We start from the raw sequence: 26,746 nt of genomic DNA on the forward strand, positions 1-26,746 counted from the left end.
GATGCAGATCGGAGGTTCAGCTACACAACGCCAAATGATTCAATCAGAAGCAGCGAGTGAAGTTTCCACGCTACTTATATACGTAATGCCGTAGATCACGTGACGAAGCAGAATCCACGTGAATTTAGCGGCGTGAAAAGTGCAGATGTCGCTTTCCCGGCAATGAATCGAACAACCGCCATTTGGAATAGAACGGTCTAGTTGTTCTATGAGCGTAAGAGGTAGAACAACGTCCAGCATGCATGACACCATCATTGCATTTCCTCGAACCCATAAAAGCATTCTCAGCTACTTTATCCTCTCTATACCAACTCCTAAGTAATTAAAAAAGTGTGCTAGTGTAATACTATCCATTGTTGATCACTGTCATATTCATAAGTGTGCTATCAAATATTAATTTATTTATAAAAGTGTGATATATATATCTTGTGTAATTTTTCCAAAAAATCTTTTAATTTGCAAAACAAACCTACTTCTTGGCTCAGTGAGGTCAGGGGGATTCCAAGAGAGGGGCGTTATACAAGGGTTTATCATCCAGATATATGAACTTGTCATAAAAAATATATAAATAAGGGCTTCCCTTGGGCATCCCAGACTAGGCATTGACTTAGTTGGAGTGCTGAATTGAAGTTGCTTAACATTGCCCACCTTGTTTTAGGTTCCTCATCTTCCTGCTGATGAAGCAGATTGGGTATTCCCTACCTTTCTCATCCTACTGACTCAGAACTGCACCTATACCTGCATTGAAAGCATTTTTTTGCACAATGAAGGGTTGGCTGTAGTCAGGAGCTCTTAAGAATGGAGCTTTTTTAAGTCCTTCAAATGCCTTGTTGCACTCCTCATTCCATCTGACCTTTTTAAGAAATTTGGGTGAAGAGACTACATTCAAGGCAGAAGCTATGGACCCATAGTTCTCAATGAAGTTCCTATATTATCCAGTGAGACCTAAGAAGGCTCTCACGTGGGTTTGAGAAGTAGGGGTGGCCCATTCTTGTACAGCTTGTACTTTGCTAGGCAATGGCCTTATTTCACTTCCTCCTTCCTCATGTCCAAGGTAGACCACTTTGCCCTGACCAATTTGACATTTACTTGCCTTTATGGTCAGATGGGCCTGCTCAAGAGCCTGCAAAACATATCTAGGTGGTCAACATGTTTTTTCCAAGTAGGGCTGAACACTGCAATGTCATCCAACCATGCCATGCAGAAGTCCTCCATCCCATCAGAACTTGATTAACCATACTTTGGAATGTTGCAGGTGCATTCTTTAGTCCAAAAGTCATTACCTCAAACTGATAGAGGCCTGTTGGCCTAAGTTTTCTCCCTGGCATGGTCTGTCAGGGATATTTGCCAATAGCCTGACGTTAGGTCAAATGTACTGAGGTACTTGGCTGAACCAAGTCTGTCCACCAGATCATCTGTCCTAGTTAATGGATGGGCATCATCATGCATTTAGAGCTCTATATTCCACACAAAATATCAACTCTTTGGATCCTGCCTTTGGCAATAGCACAACTGGACTAGACCATGGACTGGTAGAGGGCTCTATCACCCCGAGAGCAAGCATATTGTTGACCTCTTCCTTAATGTGGGTTCTGACATTATCTGACATCTTGTAACCTCTGCTTTTAATAGGTAAACAGTCACCAGTGAGAATATCATGCTGGCCCTAAGGGGTTAATCCTGGCGATAGGGAAAACAGGGCGGCAAACTGATTTAACAGAAACTTGCACTCCTCCTGCTGTTCCAGTGTCAGATTAGAAGAGAGATGAACTCCTATTTTCTCATCTAAAGGTTGTCCCCTGAGGAGATCAGGCAGATGTTCACTCGCTTCTTGAGCTCAAGCTAGAAACAAAGCTCCCACCTGTGATCTGGTGACATAAACATTTAGATGGTTGGTGTGAAAGACCCTGGGGGCCTCCTTAGGATTGCCTAAGTCCACCAGATAGTTGACCTCTCCAGGTTTTCCCACAACCTTGAAGGGTTCTATCCATTTGTCTTGTAAGGCCCTCTGCCTTGTAGGGACCATAACTAAAATTTGCTGGTCTTTAGTAAACTCAACCATGTTGGCTTCTGGTCATGCCAATGCTTCACCAGAGCCTGACCTGCTTTTAAGTTATCAGATGCGCCTGTCATCATGTGTGTCATTCTCCTCCGGAGACCTAACACATAGTCAGTGACCCTCACTGGCTTGGGGGAAGGAGCACTCTCCAACCTCTCCTTAATTAGGGCCAATGGACCTCTAACGGGATGACCACAGAGAAGCTCAAAGGGACTAAATCCAACTCTTCCCAAGGGACTTCTCTATAAGCAAATAGAAAGCATGGCAGTAGAAGGTCCCACTTTCTTCTAAGGGGTTCCTCTAAAGCACCTATCATGCTCTTCATAGTACGGTTAAACCTCTCTTCCAATCCATTTGTCTGTGGAAGGTAGGCAGTTGAGAACGTGTAAGTCACTCCACAGTTTTTCCACATGGCCTGCATGTAGTGGGACATAAAGTTTGATCCCCTATCAGAGATGATTTCCTTAGGAAAACCTACCCTGGTAAAAATACCAAGTAGGGCCTAAACAGCAACCTTAGCTGTCACAGTCCTCCTAGGTATGGCTACAGGATACCTAGTAGCATGGTCTACTACAACCAATATAAATTGATTGCCTGAAGAGGTTGGAGGATCTAAGGGACAAACAATGTTGGTTCCTACCCTCTCAAAAGCGACTCCCACCACTGGGAGGGCCACCAACCGTGCCACATTCTTGGCTCCACTCTTGCCAGAGATCTGACAAGTGAGACTTCTCCTACAGAATGTATCTACATCAGACCCCAACCTAGGCCAGTAGAAATACAAAGAAAGCCTTTCCTTGGTCTTCTTGAAGCTCAAGTGACCAGCCAAAGGAATCTTGTGGGCTAACTGTAGGAACTGGTTTCTTGTCTCTAGAGGCACTACAAGTCTTCTGTAGTCCCCTGGGATAGACTCAGTTGGTTCACTGTAGAAGAGGCCATCTTCCCAGTATAATCTATGCTTCCCTGGCTCTTCCCCATCCAGCTGGGAAGCTGCCTTTTGGTGAAGACCATCAAGAGTAGGACACTCTCTCTGTCCTATGCTGAAGTCTGCCCTACAGGGACCACCTTCTGCCAGTAAATGCTGCAGCTCAGGTTGGTCTTTAGGATCCAGATCGCCAACAGGGGTCAGCTCTTCTTCCAGCTCTGAATCTTCAGCAGCTGATTCAACCTTTCCTGGTTGTTCCTCATACTCAGCTCAGCTGGCGGAGCAGTCACAAGTATGACTGTGGACAGTCCTCTCACGGATGTCCTTCTTGGTAGCACAGGCGTGCTTTCTGACTTTTTCTTTGAGAAATTGGGTTTCCCTTTTGTCCCATTTTTCCTTGAAATAGTAGTTAGTAGCTCCTGTGGGCTAGGTGTTATAGAGTCTTCTGTAACATCCTCTGGAGAGCCATTTAAGGTACTCTCACTGGCTCTCCTTGTCTGCTCCTGTTTCCTTTTGCTGGGAGGCCTAAGTGCTTGATACAACTCCAAGAGATTTTAAGTCATTCCCCAACACGACTCTCCCAGGCACCTCAGTCTGTACACTAATAGGTATCTTGACAGTCATGTTGTTGCACTGAATGAGAGCTGGTAGTCTAGGAAGCATTTGGACAGGGCCTCCAGCAAGCTTAGTGAGGCTTTTGGGTGCCTTAGCAACATCCTCCGCCTTGAAAAAAGATTCATCCACTACAGTAATGCTGGCCCCAGTGTCTCTAATGGCAGTGGTATCTTGGCCATTTACAAGTACACTGTCCTTGTAATATTCTTTTGTGTTCTCTGGAATTGAATTATAGACATCTAAATTCTGCTGTTCCCACAGACCCAGGGACAGTAAAGAAACACTGGCAGAGACTCCAATGAGGTCTTCAGCCAGTACCTGAAAGTTAACTCTTGTCACACGTACTTCTTCCTCTGGGTAGAAGGCTAAGGAGACAGTGTGGATCTCTGAAGGTTTAACTTTGCTTTGCATCTGGGATCCCCTTTCACATGGTCAGTAGACCTACAAGTATAACATTTTCCAAATGTTTTGACATATGGTGTCTCTGCTGACCTTCCTATGGTTTGGCACCAGAGATTTCACTAGCCTGATTCGGTTGCCTTGGTGGCTTACCCTTCTTATGTTTGTGGCCCTCTTTTGGATTGGAGGTATTGAAATTCTCTTTGCCATCTTTGCCATCTTTCTTTTGCTGCTTCCCATCATCCTTCTTCTGAGTTGCCCCAGAATCCTTGTGAGTAGCCCTGTTGGCAAGCCACAAGTCAGTAGCCTTTGCTAACTTCTTTGGATCAATTTCCTTAGATTCAGCCAAGTGCTGTCTCAGCTCAGGAGAGCAGGCATAAAACATAGATTCCAACAAAAATAGATTTCTCATTCCTTCAAAAGTGTTAACTCTGTAACCCTTTACCCAACCATCTAAGTTTTTCAAACATTCACACACCCAGGTAGCACAAGGGGTACCATCAGTCTTTTTCAGGGACCTAAACCTCTTATGGTACTGGGAAGGAGTTTTCCCAAATCTAGCTATCAAAGCTAGCTTCACATTTTCATACACCAATCTTTCAAGTTCCCCCACCTCCATTACAGCATCAGTTGCAACCCGGGGGAGCCGAGACAAAAGCCAAGGAATCAACTAATTCCCTGTGAAACCCTGAATCCAATAGTTATATTCAAAAACAGCCAACCAATCTAAAATATCAAGTCTCACCTCATACATACTCACACCGTATTTAGGCATGCAAGGCCTCTTAGGACTGGAAGACCTAGAAGACTCTGGGAGAGAACCATTTTCAAGAGACAATTTCTTCATTTCAAGTTCATGATTCAACTCCATTTCTCTGAGCCTGTGTCATGATTTGCTCCCTTCGCTCCCGTTCCCACAACTTGGGGGCATGATTTGGGGTTTGATCCCTACTGGACTTTCCTTCCGAACCTTATGCTACAGTGCTGTGATGAATTGGGAGCGCTAAATCCTTATTTTCCAAGCTACATCCCTTCCGGATCCATTCCAGGTTTTTGGCAGCCAGTATGCTGCTTTAATCAAATGACTATGCTTCCCAGAATGCCTGGCCCACAGCTTCATCTCCACCCTTGCAGGACAAGGCTGGGTGGAGGATAGGCAACACCTGTGGATGCAGGTGCAGCAAGCAGCACACCTGCGGCGTGTGCTCATTAAGCAGGTTTAAAAGCCTCAGTTTGCTTCAGTCCAGCACCGGTCATTGATGCAGTGTTCCTGTTTGTGACTGGTCCCTTGTTCCTGGTTCTTAGCCTTGTGCCTAGTTCCAAGTTTCTATTCCTTGTTCCTTTTCCCTGGATTTCGAATTTATGTGCTTAATTGATTTCTGCTTCCTATATTCCTTTTCTGTCTTCCTCTGTTTGCAGGCAGCCTTTCTCAGTGCTTTCCCTTTTGGTGCAGCCCAGTTTGCCTTTGTTCTATATTTCTTTAACTTTGTCCTTTGCTGCTGTAAACCTTGATGCTTTAGTCTTTCCTTTTTATAGATTTAGCTTCTTGCCTTTTTCCTTTGATGGGTGGGGTAAGTTTGCCTTTGTAGCTCTTTTTCCCTGCTCCTGTTCCTTTACTTTCTCTTGGAATCCATTCCATGTTTTTCTTTGCATTCAATACCATCATGAGTGTTAGATCACAGATCCTGACGTTACTTGCCCTCCACGTGGGCTTAGCGCTGTCAGTACCTGTAACAGCAATTTGGGGTAAGGAGCTTGCTGACTTTCCTTGCAGTCATAAGGAGCTTCTAAGTGCTTACCCCACATCCCTTTTTATATATTTGTATTGTTGTCATGCTCTATTTGCACTCCTGGGTTTTAATATAAATGAGTCTTGGTTCCTGTGTGCATGTTGTTTGTTTCAAAGATATTCAATGTTTGATTTTGTGTACATTTCCCTTGCCATATTAACTGCCTTTGTCCTTGCCTGACAGCCTGAGTTCTTGATGTTTGCTTTCAGTTTGCATTTGGAGCCTTTTAAATTCTAACTCAAGTCTCATCTTTTCAAGAGAGACACATTTTGGACCTGATAGGGTCCCTGTGGTTATAGCTTGAGGAGCTAAAGCAAGTAGAGGTGCAGTGGGGCTCACATCCCGAAACTCCTCTGATTCTCCTAACTCATCAATAACATCTGAACCTGAGTCAGAAACATTATCATCCTCATCAACATTATCCACATTTGCTGGGGGGATAGGGGTTATAGCTCTACCTCCCAGTCTTTGATGATTCAACAATTTCTAAATCAATTCATTTTTTTTGCCTTTAACAGAGAGAGACCTGACTTTACACAAATCTTTCAGTGTATCTACTGTTAGAATAATCAACGCTTCCTGTTTGAAGTTATCCATATTTGGCATTATAAAACAATAGCTTTTCTAGTGATGCTTAGCCTTGTGAAGATTATTTGAACAAAAGTAATAGCAGCACTCTCAATGTAACAACTATACTTTATCCTCTCTGCTGTACACCAGTGTTGGGCAGAATTGCAGGAAGTACCCTCTGGTACCACTACAGTTTTTGGTAGTGAGCTGAGCAGCAAGGCTTATCTCAAGAGTGAATGTGAGCAGTAGAAGTAGTTACACAGAGGACTTTCAATCACAGTGGTTCAAGTAAACACTTATACTCAAGGTTTCTTGGTAAAAACATGTATTAATTTATTACACAATCATTTAGAAAACATTTCACTAGAAGAAGGCAAATTAATAATATAAACAAATACACTCCAATACAAAACTGTAAGCTTTTGAGGCAGTTTGAGCTCCCCTGAAAAAAGGAGCAAAATGGTGGTTCAATTACTTAGCAGTGAGCAAATAAGACAAAAGTAAGTAGAATAGATCACATATAATTTCTAGGAAGTGCAAATAGTTTCAGTTCACCAGAAGAGTTCACTTCAAGTCAATAGACCAGGCCAAAGTCAATTGGCCAGTGTTCTGGATAGGAAAGAGCAGTTCTGGTATCAAACGGTAAAGTCTTTGCAACAGTTCTCAGAAGTAGTTTAGGCGAAAAAGGATCATACAATGGGTCACAAACTGATTAGGCCTGCAAGTTGGGAAAGTTTCACGAACTTTCACCGCAAGAGTGACGTTCTCTCAATCGGGTTGGCACAGTACCTTTTGTATGAAAAAACAAATGTTGCTGAAGTCGTGGTTTCTGGCAGGTTCTGCATACCTCGCTTTTCCTGAGCCTCAGTCATGGGGACAAGAGGGAGGATGTCGGGGGACTCCTGCACTGCACGGGATCATCGAAGAAAGCAAACAAAATGGAGTCACTTCAGTTCCAGTAACTGTAGATTCAAGAACACAAACTGGTGTCCCTCTCCCTGGTTAATCCTAACCAGCCTTGAGAATGGTATCCAGGTGTCTTATGAGTTGATTGGTCCCACCAACTAAAAGGAAGAAGCCGTCCTTGAAGGAGCTTCTCTGTCGAATGGAGTTTGGCAATTAGGACCTGCAGCAGGACTTCCCCAGGCAAACCAACGGTCCAGGAGTTGCAGCAGCCATCCTCTTCCAGCTCCTCTTCAGTTCTTTCATTCCAGTGGTCGACTCTGCTTTCCAGTCCTAGAGACTCGCCTTTTAAATAGTTTTCTCCCATTAATTCCAGCATAGCTGTCACTCACGCAGCAGGGTGGCTGTCCTTGCTGGACAGTCAGCCAGCCAATCATGCCAAAGAGCATTTGGGTCTCCTAGGAGACTAAGCACAGGGAGTTTCGGGCACCTCCCTCACTTCCTACCCACCCCAGACACTCAGACGCCAGAGGCGGTCTTCAGTCCTGAAGCTTGCCAAAGGCACACAAACAAAGGGGCCAAACATGGTTTGGCGTGCAGAGACAAACACTAGAAGGACCTTGTAAAAGGAAACATCGAAAAAAGAATACCGGGACCCATTTAAACGAAGGGGCTTAAGGCGCCATCTTGAAAAACATGGCTCCTGTGATTTTTAGCTACCAGTGTTCGCGGTCGGAAAAATCATGGTAATTCATTGTAAAACCACTGCCACCTGCCTTTTCAATAGGAAAGGGTAGCAATTGACTGCTACATGAGTATTTTAGACACAGGGGATACTATGTAACCCCTCCAGCACTCCATTGTAAAATGGTGTGTGCTGGGTCCAAGAATTTGGAAAGACTAGTAAAGTCCATTTCACTTTACATTCTCTGAGAAACAGTAGTTTATCTCAGAGAAGGTATTTATAGGTTTTGGAAGTCTAAAAAGACATCCCTGTGTCACTGCACTGAGGGTGCTGTGTAACACACATGAAAAGATGTCTATGGAGTTATCTTAAAACTCCAAAGTCAAAAAACACAAAGGTAAAACTCACATCAAAATACATGGAAGAGTGCGAAAGAAAAGTTCACACTCTTCCCAGGTTAAAAAAAAAATCAAGTCCTCAAAATCCAGCAAAGTTGCTGGGGGTCTCTAAGGTGAAGGGAATTAGCACATTTATGAGAATCTCCCTAACACTCCCACTCCTTCTTTTATTCACTTTCTGACCTTCAATGACATCAGGAAGAATTCATTTGGACCCTGATGATAGAGCAGTCCTTTCGAAAGTCCTCTGCCAGAGGTAAAGACAGGTGTCCCAAGGCAGAAGAAGGCTCTGTCCTCTAACCATCTGCGTGAAAACATTGGGGGTGACAGTGTTGGATCAATATCTGCACTCTCTGCCACCTCTGCCAGTACCCAGGCCTCTCACTAGAGGTGATGGACTAGTGTATGTGCCAGCTAACCTCCCCATACTGAGAGTGATGATGAAACTGACCTACTTTGTCTGTGAACCCTTGGTTTGAGAGCCCAATCACAGATGTCCAGAGTTCAATCACGGATGGAATCTTGTTCACATAGCTTTGAACTACATTCAAACTGGTTCTGATGGCCGTCCAAACAACACAGGACCCTTGCTCATACAGTTTCAAACTGCATTCCAACTATGTTCGATGCAACACCAGATTCCTGTTTGCACAGCTTTCAACTGCATTCAGACCAACACTGGACCCATGCATGCAAAGCTTAAAACAATATTCAACCTGTGCTCAAACCAGCTAAGTACCCCTGTTTGCAAGGCTGCAAACCACTTTAGACACCCTTAGGACTGACTCGGGACCCACAATGTCGCTTTAGCACCCTGATCACATCTTCAAACCAATGCTTGCAACTTTCAAACTGGTTCAACCCTCACACATTACATCTCGAAGACTGGTGGTTTGGCCCTGCCAAACTGCCTAAGAACTGGAATGAGGTACTATTGAGAACCCCTGTCCCCTTGGTCAATTTCTGGGGGCCACATGACTGGTTAAGACATTTGTTGCATCTTTTTCCTAAAAAACATGTATTTGTCAGTGAGTATCTTGAGTGCCTAGACATATTTGTTTCCACATTTTCTTTTCTATTTGTTCTCCATTTTCTGTCCTCTTGTACAGGGGGGATTATGAATATTTACATACATTTTTCAATGAAACTTAGTTCAACATTCTTTCACATTGGAACCCTGTACTATTGCTGTTCGGTGGCTACTGCCTTACATTCACATCCATTCAATAGTCTTCCCTTGGCCCATGTCACAAAAGACAAAGCAGGTGGTTGTGCCTCTTCCTCTTTGTCACAATCACACTTTAAAAGAAAGGAAGAGAGCTTGACACTCTCCCCTGAACCACAGAAGCCGAATGAACTCGACCCTCCCACCGTGGTTGTCACAGAAGCCTGATATATAAAACAGGTCGCCACGTGGCAGCCAATGGGGGGAAGAGGGGTTAGGGAGAGGTTGTGGATAGGATGGGGAATTTAGGAACACCGGAAAAAGGGTAAGGAACTCCTACTTTGGATGGGACAGGGGAAGCACCAGGAAAGAACCCTACTCTGTCCAGCATGTAACACTGTTCACGTAAATAACCTGACTTCCTATCTAGTACACCTTAATACGTGTACTAACCCCTGTTGGTTCACAAGAAAACACATAAGCAAGCAACATGATGAAAACAAATATTAGGAAAACTTCCCATCATGATAAACAAGACACATGGCCCTTCGGGCAGCAAAGCAACATATAACATAAATGATTTCCCTCCTACACTAGTTTACTGCACCAGTGAAGGTTTGGTGAACTTAGTAAACGTAATGTCCATGTATCATATTGAGTCTTTTGTCAGTAAATAGTTTGTTACTCATAGAGACCCATTAAAGATGCAGATACACTATTGCTTGATACACACTAGGTTTGCCCAGCACAACCGTAAATGAGTGAACACCCTGGATGTTCCAACACAGCAGTACATGAGCGCATACACTGTGTTTTCTCAGCACAATATTCCAAAAAACATTTGCCGCTACTTATCTTATGTCTGGGAGCCCCTCAGGACTTCCCAGACGAAATGCGACCCGCTGTAAATCACTCCCAACAATGTAAGCAATCACCGTGCATTTCCCCGTACTTATCTTTGGTCTGGGGAGCCACACTGGACTTCCCAGACAATGAACGTAAAGCCGTGATCCTTATCAGCACTCTCCTGCTCCTTCCGAAATGCGGCCGTCTGTAGTTCATGCAGTCCTGCTCTCCATCGTTCTTCTCCGCACGCGGCCGGTATGCCTCCATGCTGAATCAGAATAAGCCACACCTGCAGGCTGCCGTTACCAGTTAATATGCTGTCCTTAATCCCAGATAGCTGGCCAAGCGCGCGCGTGTCGAACTACAGGCAGACCCAGAGAATGCTGGGTATTGTAGTTTGTAGACCTTCCCAGCTTAAGAGGCATATCTACACACTCCTCGTCTTTGCCAGCCCTGAGTCCTGACACTCTTTTAGGATTGGGATAACTTTTGGTTGTGGTAGTGTGTGGGCTGAGTAGGCGATTTAGCCACTAATCATCATTGTTCTCCTGCAGACCAAAAGGCATTTTGTTGCTAAGAGATATTTCCTTTTCATCATAGGCTAATTGTGCAGCAGTCATGGGGTTTCTTTCAGTGTTCTCTTATCAAAGAAACACACCAGAAACACCTCAAAATCTGTTACAATGAGGAACAGGTGGGATTTCCCTGTCGCCAGTTTAGAGAAGAATTTCATCGAATTTGACCCCCACTTTCCTCCCCCCCCATACTGAGAACTTGTCTTATCGAATTGGTGATCTTCTGAAAAGTATAGCAGGGCAGTTCATTGGTATACCTCTAAGGGAGGGAGCTGTTGCATCTGGCCTGCAATCAGAGTTACACGAGATGTCTCAGCGCTACTTTCGTAGTAAAAGAAAAGTATCTACATTTTCGCCTTCTGCAGAACTAGTTCAACACATGTGTGGCTTCTGCACGGTAAATTAGGTAAATTTAAATATATATATTTTTTTTTAATTGGAGGACTTAACCCTTGACTACCGAACAAGCTGTAACACAACATGAATGTTACACCAACTTTGAATCAACGGAAGTGTGTGCAGTTCATGTGGGAGCATGTATAGTTTGCTTGAACAGACAGGAATGGTATGCATCTTGTGTGGGGAGGGTGTGGCTCACGAGGTTGGATTGCTCATGCTTTACGGCAATGCAGAATTCACAGAACCCGCACAGTCTTTAAGAGTTTGCAGTTTCATGGTGTGATCTTCCTGAGTAGCCAGGAATATGGGCATCATTTGTTTCATGTGATTGTCTCTCAATAGGTAGCACTGGAGCACCTGGCATGCCGGGATCCACGGGACAGAAAGGTGAGAGACTATTATCTTTTATCTACTAGACATATCACTTATATGTTAAAAAAAGTTCAATATGGAAGCAAAACCGAGAATGATGGCAAAGTTACCTTCAACCCCTTAACTTCTCAGAGGTCTATTTTGTTGGCTATCGAAATCCATAATATCAATTAAGGCTGTCAACTATTTGCCTCAATGGGAGACATGATTGTATTGATTAGTACATGTTTCCATCATATTTTGGTTTCTAACAGGTTGTATATACAGGAATGCTTGGAACTATTTATACAACACTGACATTTCATTGTGTGACGTGTGGAATGATGAATGTCACTTGGCAATGCACGTGCACCTTAAGGTGATAACTATCCAAGAGTCCCTCTTTAGATATGGCTAACTGGAGCTCTTGCAGCAGTATGTCGATTGATCCTGTCGTCAATCTGCTGCTCTGTAATGATTCTTACAGGATTAATCTGTTTGTGGCATCCAGCAAATCTGTGATTTGGGACAGTTGTCGAACTTTGAACCACAGAACTCCTTTTTTCCCTTGTACAGTACAGTAGCGGTTTCCCATGTCATGCTGCTTTTATCTTTTTCCTTGTGTTAGGAAGAAATATCATTTCATGGCTAATTTCCCTTACCTAGGGAGTCCCTCAGCAGCTGTGCTGGATCGCTGGAGTTATTTCTTTCCACTTGGTAAGAGTGGGAGCTTTTCCCCCACTCTTACCCATGTTTTGCTATGTTTCTTTTACCTGTTTTTATGGATGTGGGATCTGGAGTACACCACTTCAGTGGCCCCCTTCTTTTGTGTGTTACACAGCCCCTTCAGTGCAGTGACACAGGGATGCCGTTCAGAATTCCCACCGACTCCATTTCTGAGGATAACTACTGTCCCCTCAGAAAAGAGTAAAGTTGCCATTAACTTTACTTATTCAATTTAACCACAGATCCAGTACACACCATCTTACATGGAGTACTGGAGGGGTTAATTCTTATCCCTTTTTATCTGTACCTCCTGGAGCATTGTTTCACTCTTTTAACAGTTAGACTTGGCAGGTGGCAGTGGTATCTACCCTAAACTTTTCTACCGGGGTTATCTTGTATAAACTTGGTAGTATTGTAGGCTATTGTATTAGCCTCGAACTTAAACCTGCTTGACCAATTACTTTTTCATTTTGCTCCGGTGCGGTTTATTCGCCGTTTCTTTTTGTTAAGCTCCTTCTTGTGTTTTACTTTGCGCGGCAAACCAGGTTTGCCATCTTTGTTCAATGTCTTTTGGTGGACTTCTGCCAAGAAGCCCTGCTCTAGGCGCCTGGGTGTCTAGGTGGGCTGAATGTGAGGGAGGGGTGTAGTCACACCCTGCACAGGGTATCCTAGGAAACCCAAGTCACACTTTTTCATGATTGGCTGAGGCAGTTGTCCAGGTTGGACAACCCCCCTGCTGTGTGATTGACAGCCAGGCTGTGTGAATGGGGGATTTTCGAATAAAAGGCAGGTCTCTTGGGCTGGAAGTCAGAGAGTCGCCACTGGAACTACAAGGAACCGAAGAGAAGCGGAGGAGAGGTCGACTGCTGCAACTATCCTGTACCGGTGAAGCCCTGCTACAGTCCTGAGCTATCTACCCTTCAACGACTAAGAGAAGATCCAGTCCGGAGTCTTCTTCCCTTTACCCTGGTGGGGATAACCAGCTCGTCTTCTTCAGTCAGTGGAATCCCTTCATGGTTGAAATCGCTGCACACTGCTGTAGTGGTCCGGATAGCCACCTGAAGAGCCTCTCCTGTTTTTAAGGAGTGCACCTTTTATTCATCGTCGCTGCTGCCGGCCTGTGTGGTGCAGACCCCCTCATCGTGCATCTTCTTGCCGAAGCTCCAGGAATCGTGGGTCTGCAGGAAACAACCAGGAACAACTGGCGTGGCACCAGCTTCATCCTTTGAGAAAGGTACTGTGTCCTACTTGAGAAATTTGGGTGAATCCCTCTTTCTCTTCCTTAAGGCTTGTCCTTACTTTTCCCTCCTTCTTATAACTTTTGCTTCCGAAAATTGACAAATTTCAAAGTATTCTTGGCTACGTAGAACCGCGAAATGTCCGACTGTGTGATCCTCGACAACAGGCACCCGGTGTCACTTGACCCTGGCTCCGGCCATTTTACTCTTGAATTCCTGTCTATGAATGTTCTTTGATTCTGTCTGCCTAACTATTTTATTGCCTTTGATTTTTGCTCTCCCTCCCTCTGGGTATCTCAGGTGCTAAGTGTGTTTTTGCCCCGGTAGCATTTCTTGCCATGGATACACGTTTATTTAATAGCCCGAACTGTCAAAAAGTGATCACAATTGTATTCACGGTAACGTGTCTTGTTTCATAACACCGGTCCATCAAACACAGGGTACTTACCTTGAGTCCACCCGTACAAAGTGAATTGGTTAGTTGTAGTGTATCTTATGTGTGGTTTTGAATTTAATAGAAGTGTTGTGTTTATAACAAATGGTTCAAAAATAAATGTACTTATATTTTTCTACCTGAAACCTTGAGTCAGTGTGTGCTTGAGTCACAGTAATTGTGGTCCCTTTGTGTAATCTCTGCTACTGCTCATATACTCTTGAGATAAGCCTGGCTGCTCTGCTACTGATACCACTTTAACATAGTAATACAGGCTTGTACCAAAGGTAAAACTTGCATTGCCACCTGTAGTCTTAATTGTGTGCAGTGGTCCCTAAGGGCACTGCACGGGATTCTGCCTACCACCTTGCAATTTGCCTCATGTTGTAGCTTTGAAGAGCCACCCAAATGCTCATGGCTGACACTGTTAGTGTGGCTGTGTGCTTAAAGAATATAATTATACTCAATCCTTTTTGGCCACACACCATCCTTATTGCAGCATTGTGCCTGTTCCACTGAACCCTGACACCTCTGTACACTCCTGGTATCGGTTTTTCCCATAGACTGCTTTATCAGCTCAGATGCACCACTCTATGTGAAATACATAACAGACTGCTTAAGTCCTTTCGAAAACCAACTCAGCATGAAGCAATGTTTCCTTTTCATGATGGATCAGGGGTCTGCAACCTTTGGCTCTCTGGATGTTTATGACTGCCGCTCCCATCCTCCCTAAAGTGCACAGTAAATAGCCACATATTATGGGAAGTGTAGTCCGAAAGATCTGGAGAGTCAAAGGTTGGAGACCTTTGTCATAGATTAATCGTACAGAGACCACATGTTCCTTTTGTGCCTTATTATCAATTCAAAAATAAGATGCACTGAAGCAGCTGTTTAAATAGTAGCACTGGGATATTCCTGCTGCCAGGTAAGAGAGGGGTATAATCACATTTGATCCCCCTTTCCTGGTATTTAATGTTAGTGTGTAAGGCACCCACTGAGGCAAACGGGGCTTTGTGACACCAATGGTGCACTTGTCCTGTCCAATCAGTGATCTTCCCCAAAAGTGTAGCAGGGCTATTCAGATTTGAACCTATAGAGAGGACCTTCACTCTTTCTGCCCCGGAAGCATGTGGTAAACGCCAAAGCATCGCCTTGCTTCATCGGAGTGCTACTTTTGCCCCAATGGCAAAGCATTTCCAGTCAAGCTAATTGCAGCACTAGTGAAGGAAATAAGGAAAGCGAGGCTTCTAAATGCTGCACTAGGTCATTTCAAATATGTGGATGTGATTGAAAATTGCTACACTTCACCACCAAAGAAACTGTACCAAGACTTGCAATCCCGATTGGAATGGCACATCAACATTGATTAAACAAAACCATGTTTCAACGAGTTGAAATCAATTGTGGTTTGCTTGAAAATTAACTGATCATAAAGTCTTCCATTGCAATTAATTGTTTACAATTCACGTGTCATTTCGTCATTATTTTCACAATATTTCATCAGCTGCAAAATACAACGAAAATGTTTAACAAGATCTTTTTTTTCCACTTGATTTCGTTTTTGCACACGAACACCCGGTATGCCTGGAACCGTAGGACAAAAAGGTAGGAGGGGCTGTGATTTGAATCCACTAACACTATCAGGTTTATGTTAAAAGTAGTTTCATTTGGATGCAACCACCCAAGATGGCAAAGTCATTTGCTTCCCCGGCTTGTGAAAGTTTTATTTTGTCGGATATTAAAAAAAAATATCAATTCGGGCTGCCAAATATGTGTCTCAATGGGAGATATATTTGAACTTGATTTGCTAACATTTATGTCGATCATATTTGCATTAAATCAGTGCTTAAAGGTGTTTAAAAGATATTGGGCGTCATTTCCACCCCGGCGCTAAAACATGGTGCTATTAGCACCATGGTCCATGCCGGGGTCCGCCATGGTGAATGGTGGAATTACCGCCCCATTCCAAGGTTGTCGGGGCGGTAATTCCCCATTCACCATGGGCCCTTTCCCATTCCCATTTTTGCCCCATAGGGCTCTATGGGAATGGGGAAGGCGCTAAGTACGGTGCCGCAAATTGCGACACCGTACTTAGCACCAAGGTCCCTTTTGCGGGTCCCTACTGTAACGGCTGGACACCTTTAGGACCGATTCAGGACCCACAATGCCATTTTAGCACCCTGTTCACATCTTCAAACCAATGCTTGCAACTTTCAAACTGGTTCAACTCTCACACATTGCATCCTTAAGATTGGTGGTTTGACCCCGCCAAACTGCCTAAAAACTGGAATCAGGTACTATTGAGAGCCCCTGTCGCCTTGGTCCATTTTTGGGGGCCCACATGACTGGTTAATACCTTTGTTTCATCTTTTTCCTAAAGAACATAGCCAGTGAGTATCTAGAGTGCCTAGACGTATTTGTTTCCACATATTATTTTCTATTTGTTCTGCATTTTCTGTCCTTTTGTACAGGTGGGGTGTTATGAATTTTTAATTACATTTTTGAACGAAACTTAGTTCAACATTCTTTCATTTTGGAACCCTATACTATTGCTATTTCTGTGCCTACTGCCTCCCTCCCATTCACATCCATTCAAAGAGTATAGTCTTCGCTTGGCCCTTGTCACAAAAAGTGAAGCAGGTGTTTGTGCCTCTTCCTCTTTTAGGATCACTTTATGTTGTAGTAGTGTGTGGGCTGAGTAGGCGGTTTAGCCACTAATCATCATTGTTCTCCTGCAGGCCAAAAGGCAATTTGTTACTAAGAGATATTTCCTTTTCATCGCAGGCTGATTGTGCAGCAGTCATGGAGTTTCTTTCAGTTTTCTCTTATCAAAGAAAAAGTCAGAAACACCTCAAAATATGTTACAATGAGGGAAAGTGGGGATGTTCCTGTCGCCAGTTTAGAGAAGAATTTCATCAAATTTCACCCCCACCTCACCACCCCATTCTGAGAACGTGTCTTATCCAATATGTGATCTTCTCAAAAGAATAGCAGGGCAGTTCATTGGTATACCTCTAAGGGAGGGTGCTGTTGCATCTGGCCTGCAATCAGAGATACACGGGCTGTCTGAGCGCTACTTTCAAAGTAAAAGCAAAGTATGTACATTCTCGCCTTCTGCAGAACTAGTTCAACACATGTGTGGCTTCTGCACGGTAAATTAGGTGAATTTAAATATACGTTTAGTTTGAATTGGAGGACGTAACCCTTGACTACCGAACAAGCTGTAACACAACATGAATGTTACACCAACTTTGAATCAACGGAAGTGTGTGCAGTTCATGTGGGAGCAAGTATAGTTTGCTTGAACAGACGGGAATGGTATGCATCTTGTGTGGGGAGGGTGTGGCTCACGAGGTTGGATTGCTCATGCTTTACGGCAATGCAGAATTCACAGAACCCGCACAGTCTTTAAGAGTTTGCAGTTTCATGGTGTGATCTTCCTGAGTAGCCAGGAATATGGGCATCATTTGTTTCATGTGATTGTCTCTCAATAGGTAGCAATGGAGCACCTGGCATGCCGGGATCCACGGGACAGAAAGGTGAGAGACTATTATCTTTTATCTACTAGATATATCACTTATATGTTAAAAAAAAGTTCAATATGGAAGCAAAACCGAGAATGATGGCAAAGTTACCTTCAACCCCTTAACTTCTCAGAGGTCTATTTTGTTGGCTATCGAAATCCATAATATCAATTAAGGCTGTCAACTATTTGCCTCAATGGGAGACATGATTGTATTGATTAGTACATGTTTCCATCATATTTTGGTTTCTAACAGGTTGTATATACAGGAATGCTTGGAACTATTTATACAACACTGACATTTCATTGTGTGACATGTGGAATGATGAATGTCACTTGGAAATGCACGTGCACCTTAAGGTGATAACTATCCAAGAGTCCCTTTTTAGATATGGCTAAATGGAGCTCTTGCAGCAGTATGTCGATTGATCCTGTCGTCAATCTGCTGCTCTGTGATGATTCTTACAGGATTAATCTGTTTGTGGCATCCAGCAAATCTGTGATTTGGGACAGTTGTCGAACTTTGAACCACAGAACTCCTTTTTTCCCCTTGTACAGTACAGTATTGGTTTCCCATGTCATGCTGCTTTTATTTATTTCCTTGTGTTAGGAAGAATTATCATTTCATGGCTAATTTCCCTTACCTAGGGAGTCCCTCAGCAGCTGTGCTGGATCTCTGGAGTTATTTCTTTCCACTTGGTAAGAGTGGGAGCTTTTCCCCCACTCTTACCCATGTTTTGCTATGTGTCTTTTACCTGTTTTTATGAATGTGGGCTCTGGAGTACACCACTTCAGTGGCCCCCTTCTTTTGTGTGTTACACAGCACCTTCAGTGCAGTGACACAGGGATGTCGTTCAGACTTCCCACCTACTCCATTTCTGAGGATAACTACTGTCCCCCAGAAAAGAGTAAAGTTGCCATTAACTTTACTTAGTCAATTTAACCACAGATCCAGTACGCCCCATTTTACATGGAGTACTGGAGGGGTTAATTCTTATCCCTTTTTATCTGTACCTCCTAGAGCATTGTTTCACTCTTTTAACAGTTAGACTTGGCAGGTGGCAGTGGTATCTACCCTAAACTTTTCTACAGCGGTTATCTTGTATAAACTTGGTAGTATTGTAGGCTATTGTATTAGCCTCGAACTTAAACCCGCTTGACCAATAACTTTTTCTTTTTGCTCCGGTGCGGTTTATTCGCCGTTTCTTTTTGTTAAGCTCCTTCTTGTGTTTTACTTTGCGCGGCAAACCAGGTTTGCCTTCTTTGTTCAATGTCTTTTGGTGGGGTCTGCCAGGAAGCCCTGCTCTAGGCGCCTGGGTGTCTAGGTGGGCTGAATGTGAGGGAGGGGTGTAGTCACCCCCTGCACAGGGTTTCCTAGGAAACCCAAGTCACACTTTTTCATGATTGGCTGAGGCGGTTGTCCGGGTTGGCCAACCCCCCTGCTGTGTGATTGACAGCCAGGCTGTGTGAATGGGGGATTTCGCATAAAAGGCAGGTCTCTTGGGCTGGAAGTCAGAGAGTCGCCACTGGAACTACAAGGAACCGAAGAGAAGCGGAGGAGAGGTCGACTGCTGCAACTATCCTGTACCGGTGAAGCCCTGCTACAGTCCTGAGCTATCTACCCTTCAACGACTAAGAGAAGATCCAGTCCGGAGTCTTCTTCCCTTGACCCTGGTGGGGATAACCAGCTCGTCTTCTTCAGCCAGTGGAATCCCTTCATGGTTGAAATCGCTGCACACTGCTGTAGTGGTCCGGTAAGCCACCTGAAGAGCCTCTCCTGTTTTTAAGGAGCGCACCTTTTATTCATCGTCGCTGCTGCCGGCCTGTGTGGTGCAGACCCCCTCATCGTCCATCTTCTTGCCGAAGCTCCAGGAATCGTGGGTCTGCAGGAAACTACCAGGAACAACTGGCGTGGCACCAGCTTCATCCTTTGAGAAAGGTACTGTGTCCTACTTGAGAAATTTGGGTGAATCCCTCTTTCTCTTCCTTAAGGCTTGTCCTTACTTTTCCCTCCTTCTTATAACTGTTGCTTCCGAACATTGACAATATCAAAGTACTCTTGGCTACGTTGAATCGCGAAATGTCCGACTGTGTGATCCTCGACAACAGGCACCCGGTGTCACTTGACCCTGGCTCCGGCCATTTGACTCTTGAATTCCTGTCTATGAATGTTCTTTGATTCTGTCTGCCTAACTATTTTATTGCCTTTTGATTTCTGCTCTCCCTCCATATGGGTATCTCAGGTGCTAAGTGTGTTTTTGCCCCGGTAGCATTTCTTGCCACGGATACGCGTTTATTTAATAGCCCGAACTGTCAAAAAGTGATCACAATTGTATTCACGGTAACGTGTCTTGTTTTATAACACCGGTCCATTCAAACACAGGGTACTTACTTGAGTCCACCCGTACAAAGTGAATTGGTTAGTTGTAGTGTATTTTACGTGTGGTTTTGAATTTAGTAAAAGTGTTGTGTTTATAACAAATGGTTTAAAAATAAATGTACTTATATTTTTCTACCTGAAACCTTGAGTCAGTGTTTGCTTGAGTGACAGTAATTGTGGTCCCTTTGTGTAATCTCTGCTACTGCTCATATACTCTTGAGATAAGCCTGGCTGCTTTGCTACTGATACCACTTTAACATAGTAATACAGGCTTGTACCAAAGGTAAAACTTGCATTGCCACCTGTAGTCTTAATTGTGTGCAGTGGTCCCTAAGGGCACTGCACGGGATTCTGCCTACCACCTTGCAATTTGCCTCATGTTGTAGCTTTGAAGAGCCACCCAAATGCTCATGGCTGACACTGTTAGTGTGGCTGTGTGCTTAAAGAATATAATTATACTCAATCCTTTTTGGCCACACACCATCCTTATTGCAGCATTGTGCCTGTTCCACTGAACCCTGACACCTCTGTACACTCCTGGTATCGGTTTTTCCCATAGACTGCTTTATCAGCTCAGATGCACCACTCTATGTGAAATACATAACAGACTGCTTAAGTCCTTTCGAAAACCAACTCAGCATGAAGCAATGTTTCCTTTTCATGATGGATCAGGGGTCTGCAACCTTTGGCTCTCTGGATGTTTATGACTGCCGCTCCCATCCTCCCTAAAGTGCACAGTAAATAGCCACATATTATGGGAAGTGTAGTCCGAAAGATCTGGAGAGTCAAAGGTTGGAGACCTTTGTCATAGATTAATCGTACAGAGACCACATGTTCCTTTTGTGCCTTATTATCAATTCAAAAATAAGATGCACTGAAGCAGCTGTTTAAATAGTAGCACTGGGATATTCCTGCTGCCAGGTAAGAGAGGGGTATAATCACATTTGAACCCCCTTTCCTGGTATTTAATGTTAGTGTGTAAGGCACCCACTGAGGCAAACGGGGCTTTGTGACACCAATGGTGCACTTGTCCTGTCCAATCAGTGATCTTCCCCAAAAGTGTAGCAGGGCTATTCAGATTTGAACCTATAGAGAGGACCTTCACTCTTTCTGCCCCGGAAGCATGTGGTAAACGCCAAAGCATCGCCTTGCTTCATCGGAGTGCTACTTTTGCCCCAATGGCAAAGCATTTCCAGTCAAGCTAATTGCAGCACTAGTGAAGGAAATAAGGAAAGCGAGGCTTCTAAATGCTGCACTAGGTCATTTCAAATATGTGGATGTGATTGAAAATTGCTACACTTCACCACCAAAGAAACTGTACCAAGACTTGCAATCCCGATTGGAATGGCACATCAACATTGATTAAACAAAACCATGTTTCAACGAGTTGAAATCAATTGCGGTTTGCTTGAAAATTTACTGATCATAAAGTCTTCCATTGCAATTAATTGTTTACAATTCACGTTTCATTTCCTCATTATTTTCACAATATTGCATTAGCTGCAAAATACAACGAAAATGTTTAAAAAGATCTTTTTTTTCCCACTTGATTTCGTTTTTGCACAGGAACAGCCGGTATGCCTGGAACCGAAGGACAAAAAGGTAGGAGGGGCTGTGATTTGAATCCACTAAAACTATCAGGTTTATGTTAAAAGTAGTTTCTTTGGATGCAACCACCCAAGATGGCAAAGTCATTTGCTTCCCCGGCTTGTGAAAGTTTTATTTTGTCGGATATTAAAATAAATAATATCAATTAGGGCTGCAAAATATGTACCTCAGTGGGAGATATATTTGAACTTAATTTGCTAACATTTATGTCGATCATATTTGCATTAATACAGTGCTTAAAGATGTTTAAAGGATATTGACGTCAATCTATCACGCGTGGACTTACGTCTTTCATTTGGCGTGTGTCCCACGGCGAAGTGATAGCTATCCAAGAATTCATTTCTAGGTCATCTACAAGAGCTCCTGCATCAGTCCAGAGGCCCTTGTGCCAATCAGCTGTTCTGGGAACAAGAATGTGTCTATAACATGGTTGAGGCTTTGTTTTAGGATTAGTCATTTTGAGGAAAATTGAGAAAATGTGAAGGAGAGTTGTAGAATGTTGCACTAAAGTGCTCCTTCTGTTTAAGCCACGCATAGTGCACTGAATATGTGCAATTTGGTACTGATTTTATTCTTATTATTCTTATTAATACATTGTGGGCCTGATTTAAAAAAGAATGTGTCAGTGGTATTGCACTGTTGTAAAGCGCTTTTGTAAATCCATCCCCTTGCATCTTATTTACATTATGTAGTGTGCTCCAGGAAGTTCCCCATTTGTCATGGATAACATTCTTAGCGTGGTGTGTGTTATAAGATGGGCCTCCCAATCCCAGCATAGGTCCCCATTCCATCACTGTCACAATCCGCAGCATCTTTCAAATATTGTCACTGTTTCTTTGAAACCATGGAGTCCCCAAACGCACCCTATGCTGCTATTTTCGGTACACTGCATTATCAATTTAGCAGGACCATACTAAGAAACTGGATTAGTCATTACTGAGCTAACAATGACCACTACAGTATCCCAGTTTCCCAACACACTGGAACACTGAATTGTTGGACGTGTCCGATAATTACCTACATAGTGTTGTGGTTAATTGTCAAATTAATAAGGACATATGGAAAGACTTAGTCTGCAAATATACTCAGGATCGGAAGTGTGAAGGATTGCCATTTAGCAAGGGTGTACAAACCCCAACTTTTTATATTTATTAAGAAAATGATATGGGTAATCCATCTCAGGAAGAGTGGTCTGATAATCACACTTGCGTTTCAATAAACTCCTGGCCAAAAACAAAGTGTAAACCTGTGCCCTCCTGTACCAGCTCTGCAGAGCCTGCTCTCCAGTAACACAGAACACGTTCAGAGGTCACAGGTGCCCTGTTTGGTAGCTGCTGTAGCGGCTAAGCCACTGCAGTGCAGAGGATGCATTTAAGTGAAGCATAGCAATGGCAACCCTGTGAGCTCAGACCTTCCATTAGAGGTGTTGAGGATTCCAAACACCTGCTTTTCTGCACTACAGTGAATGGGATGAAAGACAGGATGCATGCCTGTGTTGATGCTCTGGGAGGAAAGCTAACTCCTCCCTGCCAGGCACAGCAACTCACAACAAGAGCACTCCTGGGAGTTTGGCTTCATAGAGGCAATTTCATATGATAGGCCTGCCTCACACTAGGAGGTTGCACAGAGCCTTTGAAGCTGCAGGCTGGAGGAGCGGTGTATATAGGGCAGGCAGGGAACAGAGGTGTGTTTGAGGATGCGTTCCGTCATCTTACTTTTCTTTGTGCTTCTCTCTCCTTCCTGTCCCCTCCACTTAATGAGCAAGTTGGAACCCTGGGTATGGCATCAGGAGTCAAGGGCCATTTGTCACAAGGACAGGAATTGGTCCCCTTAAAGCAGCATTGCTTCTATCCAATTCCATGTGGCCTTTTGCCTATAAAAGACAGGCCTCCCTGTTAGGCAGAATTGCAGGAAGTACCTTCTGGGACCACTACACACAATTAGGACAACAGGTGTTAGCCAAACCATCCTTTGGTATAAGTCTGTACCACACAGTGTTTGGTAGCATGCTGAGCAGCCAGGCTGATCTCAAGAGTGAATGTGAGCAGTACAAGTAGTTAAACAGAGGACTTTCAATCACAGTGGTTCAAGTAAACACTTATACTCAAGGTTTCATGGTAAAAACACTTATTAATTTATTACACAATCATTTAGAAAACATTTCACTATAAGAAGGCCAATTAAGTCCTCAAAAACCAGCAAATTTGCTGGGTGTCTCTAAGGTGAAGGGAATTAGCACATTTATGAGAATTCTCCCTAACACTTGTCACCCCCAGACTAAGGGACAGGAGGATTTAATACACCCCTGGATGAATCTCCTTAAACCAGTCGGTCAAACATTCTGGCGAGACCATAAGTATTTTGGTGATTACACCCTGACCTGTGTTCAATGGTAAAATCAAACCCCTGTAGAATCAGCGTTCAAGCTGCATGTGTCAAAATTGTAAGTTTGATTTGAATGAAGAAAAATGGGAACAAAAGTGACATTTGGCTGAAGCCTGGCTTAAAGGGATTGAATTCTGCCCGGCAACTACCCCCGACAGGAGTTGAAACTTGCACAGCAACTGCATTCACAGGCCTGGCTGCATTCTGCTGCCCCCACCAAAAGGAGATCACACCTCTCTGATTGAATCAGGGAGGAATACCTGGGACTGCAGGAAACAGAACAATGAACTTTCCTTGGCTCAGGAAAATGCTAAATCAGGGGGTTGTAAATGGCTTCCTCTTGGAAGGAAATGGGAGGGGCACTGCCTCTGTGAGCCAGCTGAGCTTGAGGGAAGTGGACAAACCAGAAATTCCCCCATGGCTTTGGGAAACCACATCCGTCTGGGCCAGAGCATAATTTTAGAAAGATGGATAATTCATAATACATAATCTTCAAAACTTATATCAATAATATCATTATTCCTGTGATTTTTCTGTGCACATTTTAAGAGGTGTTAGGACTCTGTGGTATGTTCTGGGGGGTAGTAGCGGAAAATAGGGTATTACTCCAAATATGTGTATGTCAAAAATCTGACACTTCAAAATCTCATGCCCGTATTCCTTGCACACATTTGTGTAAATTTTGGAAAAGTTTAGAGGTTGTGTTCTGGATGAAAAGGGCAGAATTCTGTCAGAAGTGAACACAACATATTACAAAGACAGGGATCGGATGGATTGGCGCTACGGAAAATATGATAACTGGACATATAATATTAGAAAAATTGTGCATAGATAAATATGCATTTAAGTCAAAAATAGATTTGTATGCAAAGTGACAAGGGGAGTGTTCTTTCTGTTAGCCATAAAAAGGATGCCGGATGACTCACAATTCTGTTCCCTAGTCAGGCGACAGAGAATCCTATAGCCTATCAGGATCCTCAGAGGGTTGGGCATAGAAAGTCAGCCTTCCCACCCACTTTCAAAAGACATAAAAGAGCTACTGAGACCCAGGTAGAGACTGCTCTTTCCACTTTCTTGCAAAGCACTTTGCCAGACCAGACAATATCCAGAAGGACCAGATCCAGAACTTAGACTCCAGAACTTAAAGCAGAGGGGCCAATCCACAAGCGGAATCCTTTTCAGGAGGCCTCAAAATCTTTTGCAACCTGATAGTCAACGCCGGGCAAGCTGTTTGATTCTGGATAGAACCCTGTGCCAGATCCCAGAAAGCAGAGCTGTATCCAGACCACTGTGCAGCGCCGATAGAAGACCAGACCCAGACCAGACTGCAGTGCAGTGCCAGAACTTTTGCCAGAACCAGAGATCCAGACCAGCAGAGCAGAGAGAACCGCAGATAAACCTGTTGACCAGATCTGTGACAAGGCCCATTCCTTCCAAAATTAGGAGTGAGTATCCAGCCAGAGCTGTGCAAAACCAATCTCTTAGTTTAAAATAATCTAATTAAAACCATTTGAACCTATTTAGAACTGCATAGAAATCGTGTGTCTATTCTGTGACTTCAAACCTGTGAAACTGTCATTTGTCATTTGGATCTTACTTTATTTCTGAAAATCTATATCCACAAAATCGTCCGTACCTGCTAGGAATTAGATTTTTAAAGCTAAAATCCTCAGCTTTCCAACAAGCCCTAAACCGACTTTCTACTCCTCATAGTCTTTCCGTAATCGCTCTCGACGCACTCAGAAAAAGTGCCACAAATTGCAATTTGACTCAAACTTCTTCACCTGTCAAAAATAGCTGTCTTTTACTTGCAGCTGCTGAAATCTGTTTTCAACCTGATAATCCCTCATGAATCACTGATAGTGTTGACCTGAACCAATCTTAAGTAGCTATCACCTACCCTGAATCTCCTATAGGGAATTAAAATCATTTTTAGTATATTTTCACTTCTTTGCAAATCACATTTAAAGTATTTTTGCCTGTGTTTTAAAATCATCCCTGTTGCTCTAAGCTTGCTAGGGGGGAACTGAAGTGGTATTGCACTTGATTGTATTCCTGAAAATTGTGTGCTCCCCTTCCATCTCCTTATATTGCATAGGGGGAGAGTGAATTTCAAAAGAAAAAGTGATCATATTATCTCTTGTGGAAACCATCTCAGTTATTTCTGTGCTGCATTCTTTTCCATCATTGCATTTCCTTGAACCCATAAAAGCTTTCTCAGCTACTTTATCCTCTCTATACCAACTCCTATGTAATTAAAAAAGTGTTCTAGTGTAATACTATCCATTGTTGATCACTGTCATATTCATAAGTGTGCTATCAAATATTAATTTATTTATAAAAGTGTGATATATATATCTTGTGTAATTTTTCCAATAAATCTTTTAATTTGCAAAACAATCCTACTACTTGGCTCAGTGAGGTCAAGGGAATTCCAAGAGAGGGGCGTTATACAAGGGTTTATCATCCAGATCATCCAGATCTATGAACTTGTCATAAAAATATATAAATAAGGGCTTCCCTTTGGCATCCCAGACTAGGCATTGACTTAGTTGGAGTGCTGAATTGAAGTCGCTTAACAGAGTGGGGGCTCGAGCCGGGACGTCTGGATTAGAACTACCACTTGTGCAGCTTAATGCAGTGTGCTAACTGACAGGATACATAAATCCTGTTGGATCACCACGCTGTGTTACACTGTAAAATCACCCCTCAAAAGAAGGACGCTCTAAGGAGACGGTCTGTTTTGCAAAATAAAATACAAACTTCTCTAAGT

At 43.4% G+C, this 26,746-nt stretch overlaps 1 protein-coding gene across 1 annotated transcript in view; it reads left to right on the top strand.

Annotated features, from left to right (window-relative positions):
• The window catches only part of LOC138569260 (ficolin-1-like), a 503,449-nt gene that overhangs the window by 141,165 nt on the left and 335,538 nt on the right, over positions 1-26,746 (top strand). The window contains exons 6-7 of the mRNA XM_069647091.1: positions 11,672-11,716; positions 21,547-21,582. Coding sequence (XP_069503192.1) covers positions 11,672-11,716; positions 21,547-21,582 — 81 coding nt within the window. The remainder of the gene's footprint in view (positions 1-11,671; positions 11,717-21,546; positions 21,583-26,746) is intronic.

The sequence above is a fragment of the Ambystoma mexicanum genome, chromosome 2q (genome assembly GCF_040938575.1).
Source record: "Ambystoma mexicanum isolate Mex_15411 chromosome 2q, UKY_AmexF1_1, whole genome shotgun sequence".
NCBI classification, from domain to species: domain Eukaryota; kingdom Metazoa; phylum Chordata; class Amphibia; order Caudata; family Ambystomatidae; genus Ambystoma; species Ambystoma mexicanum.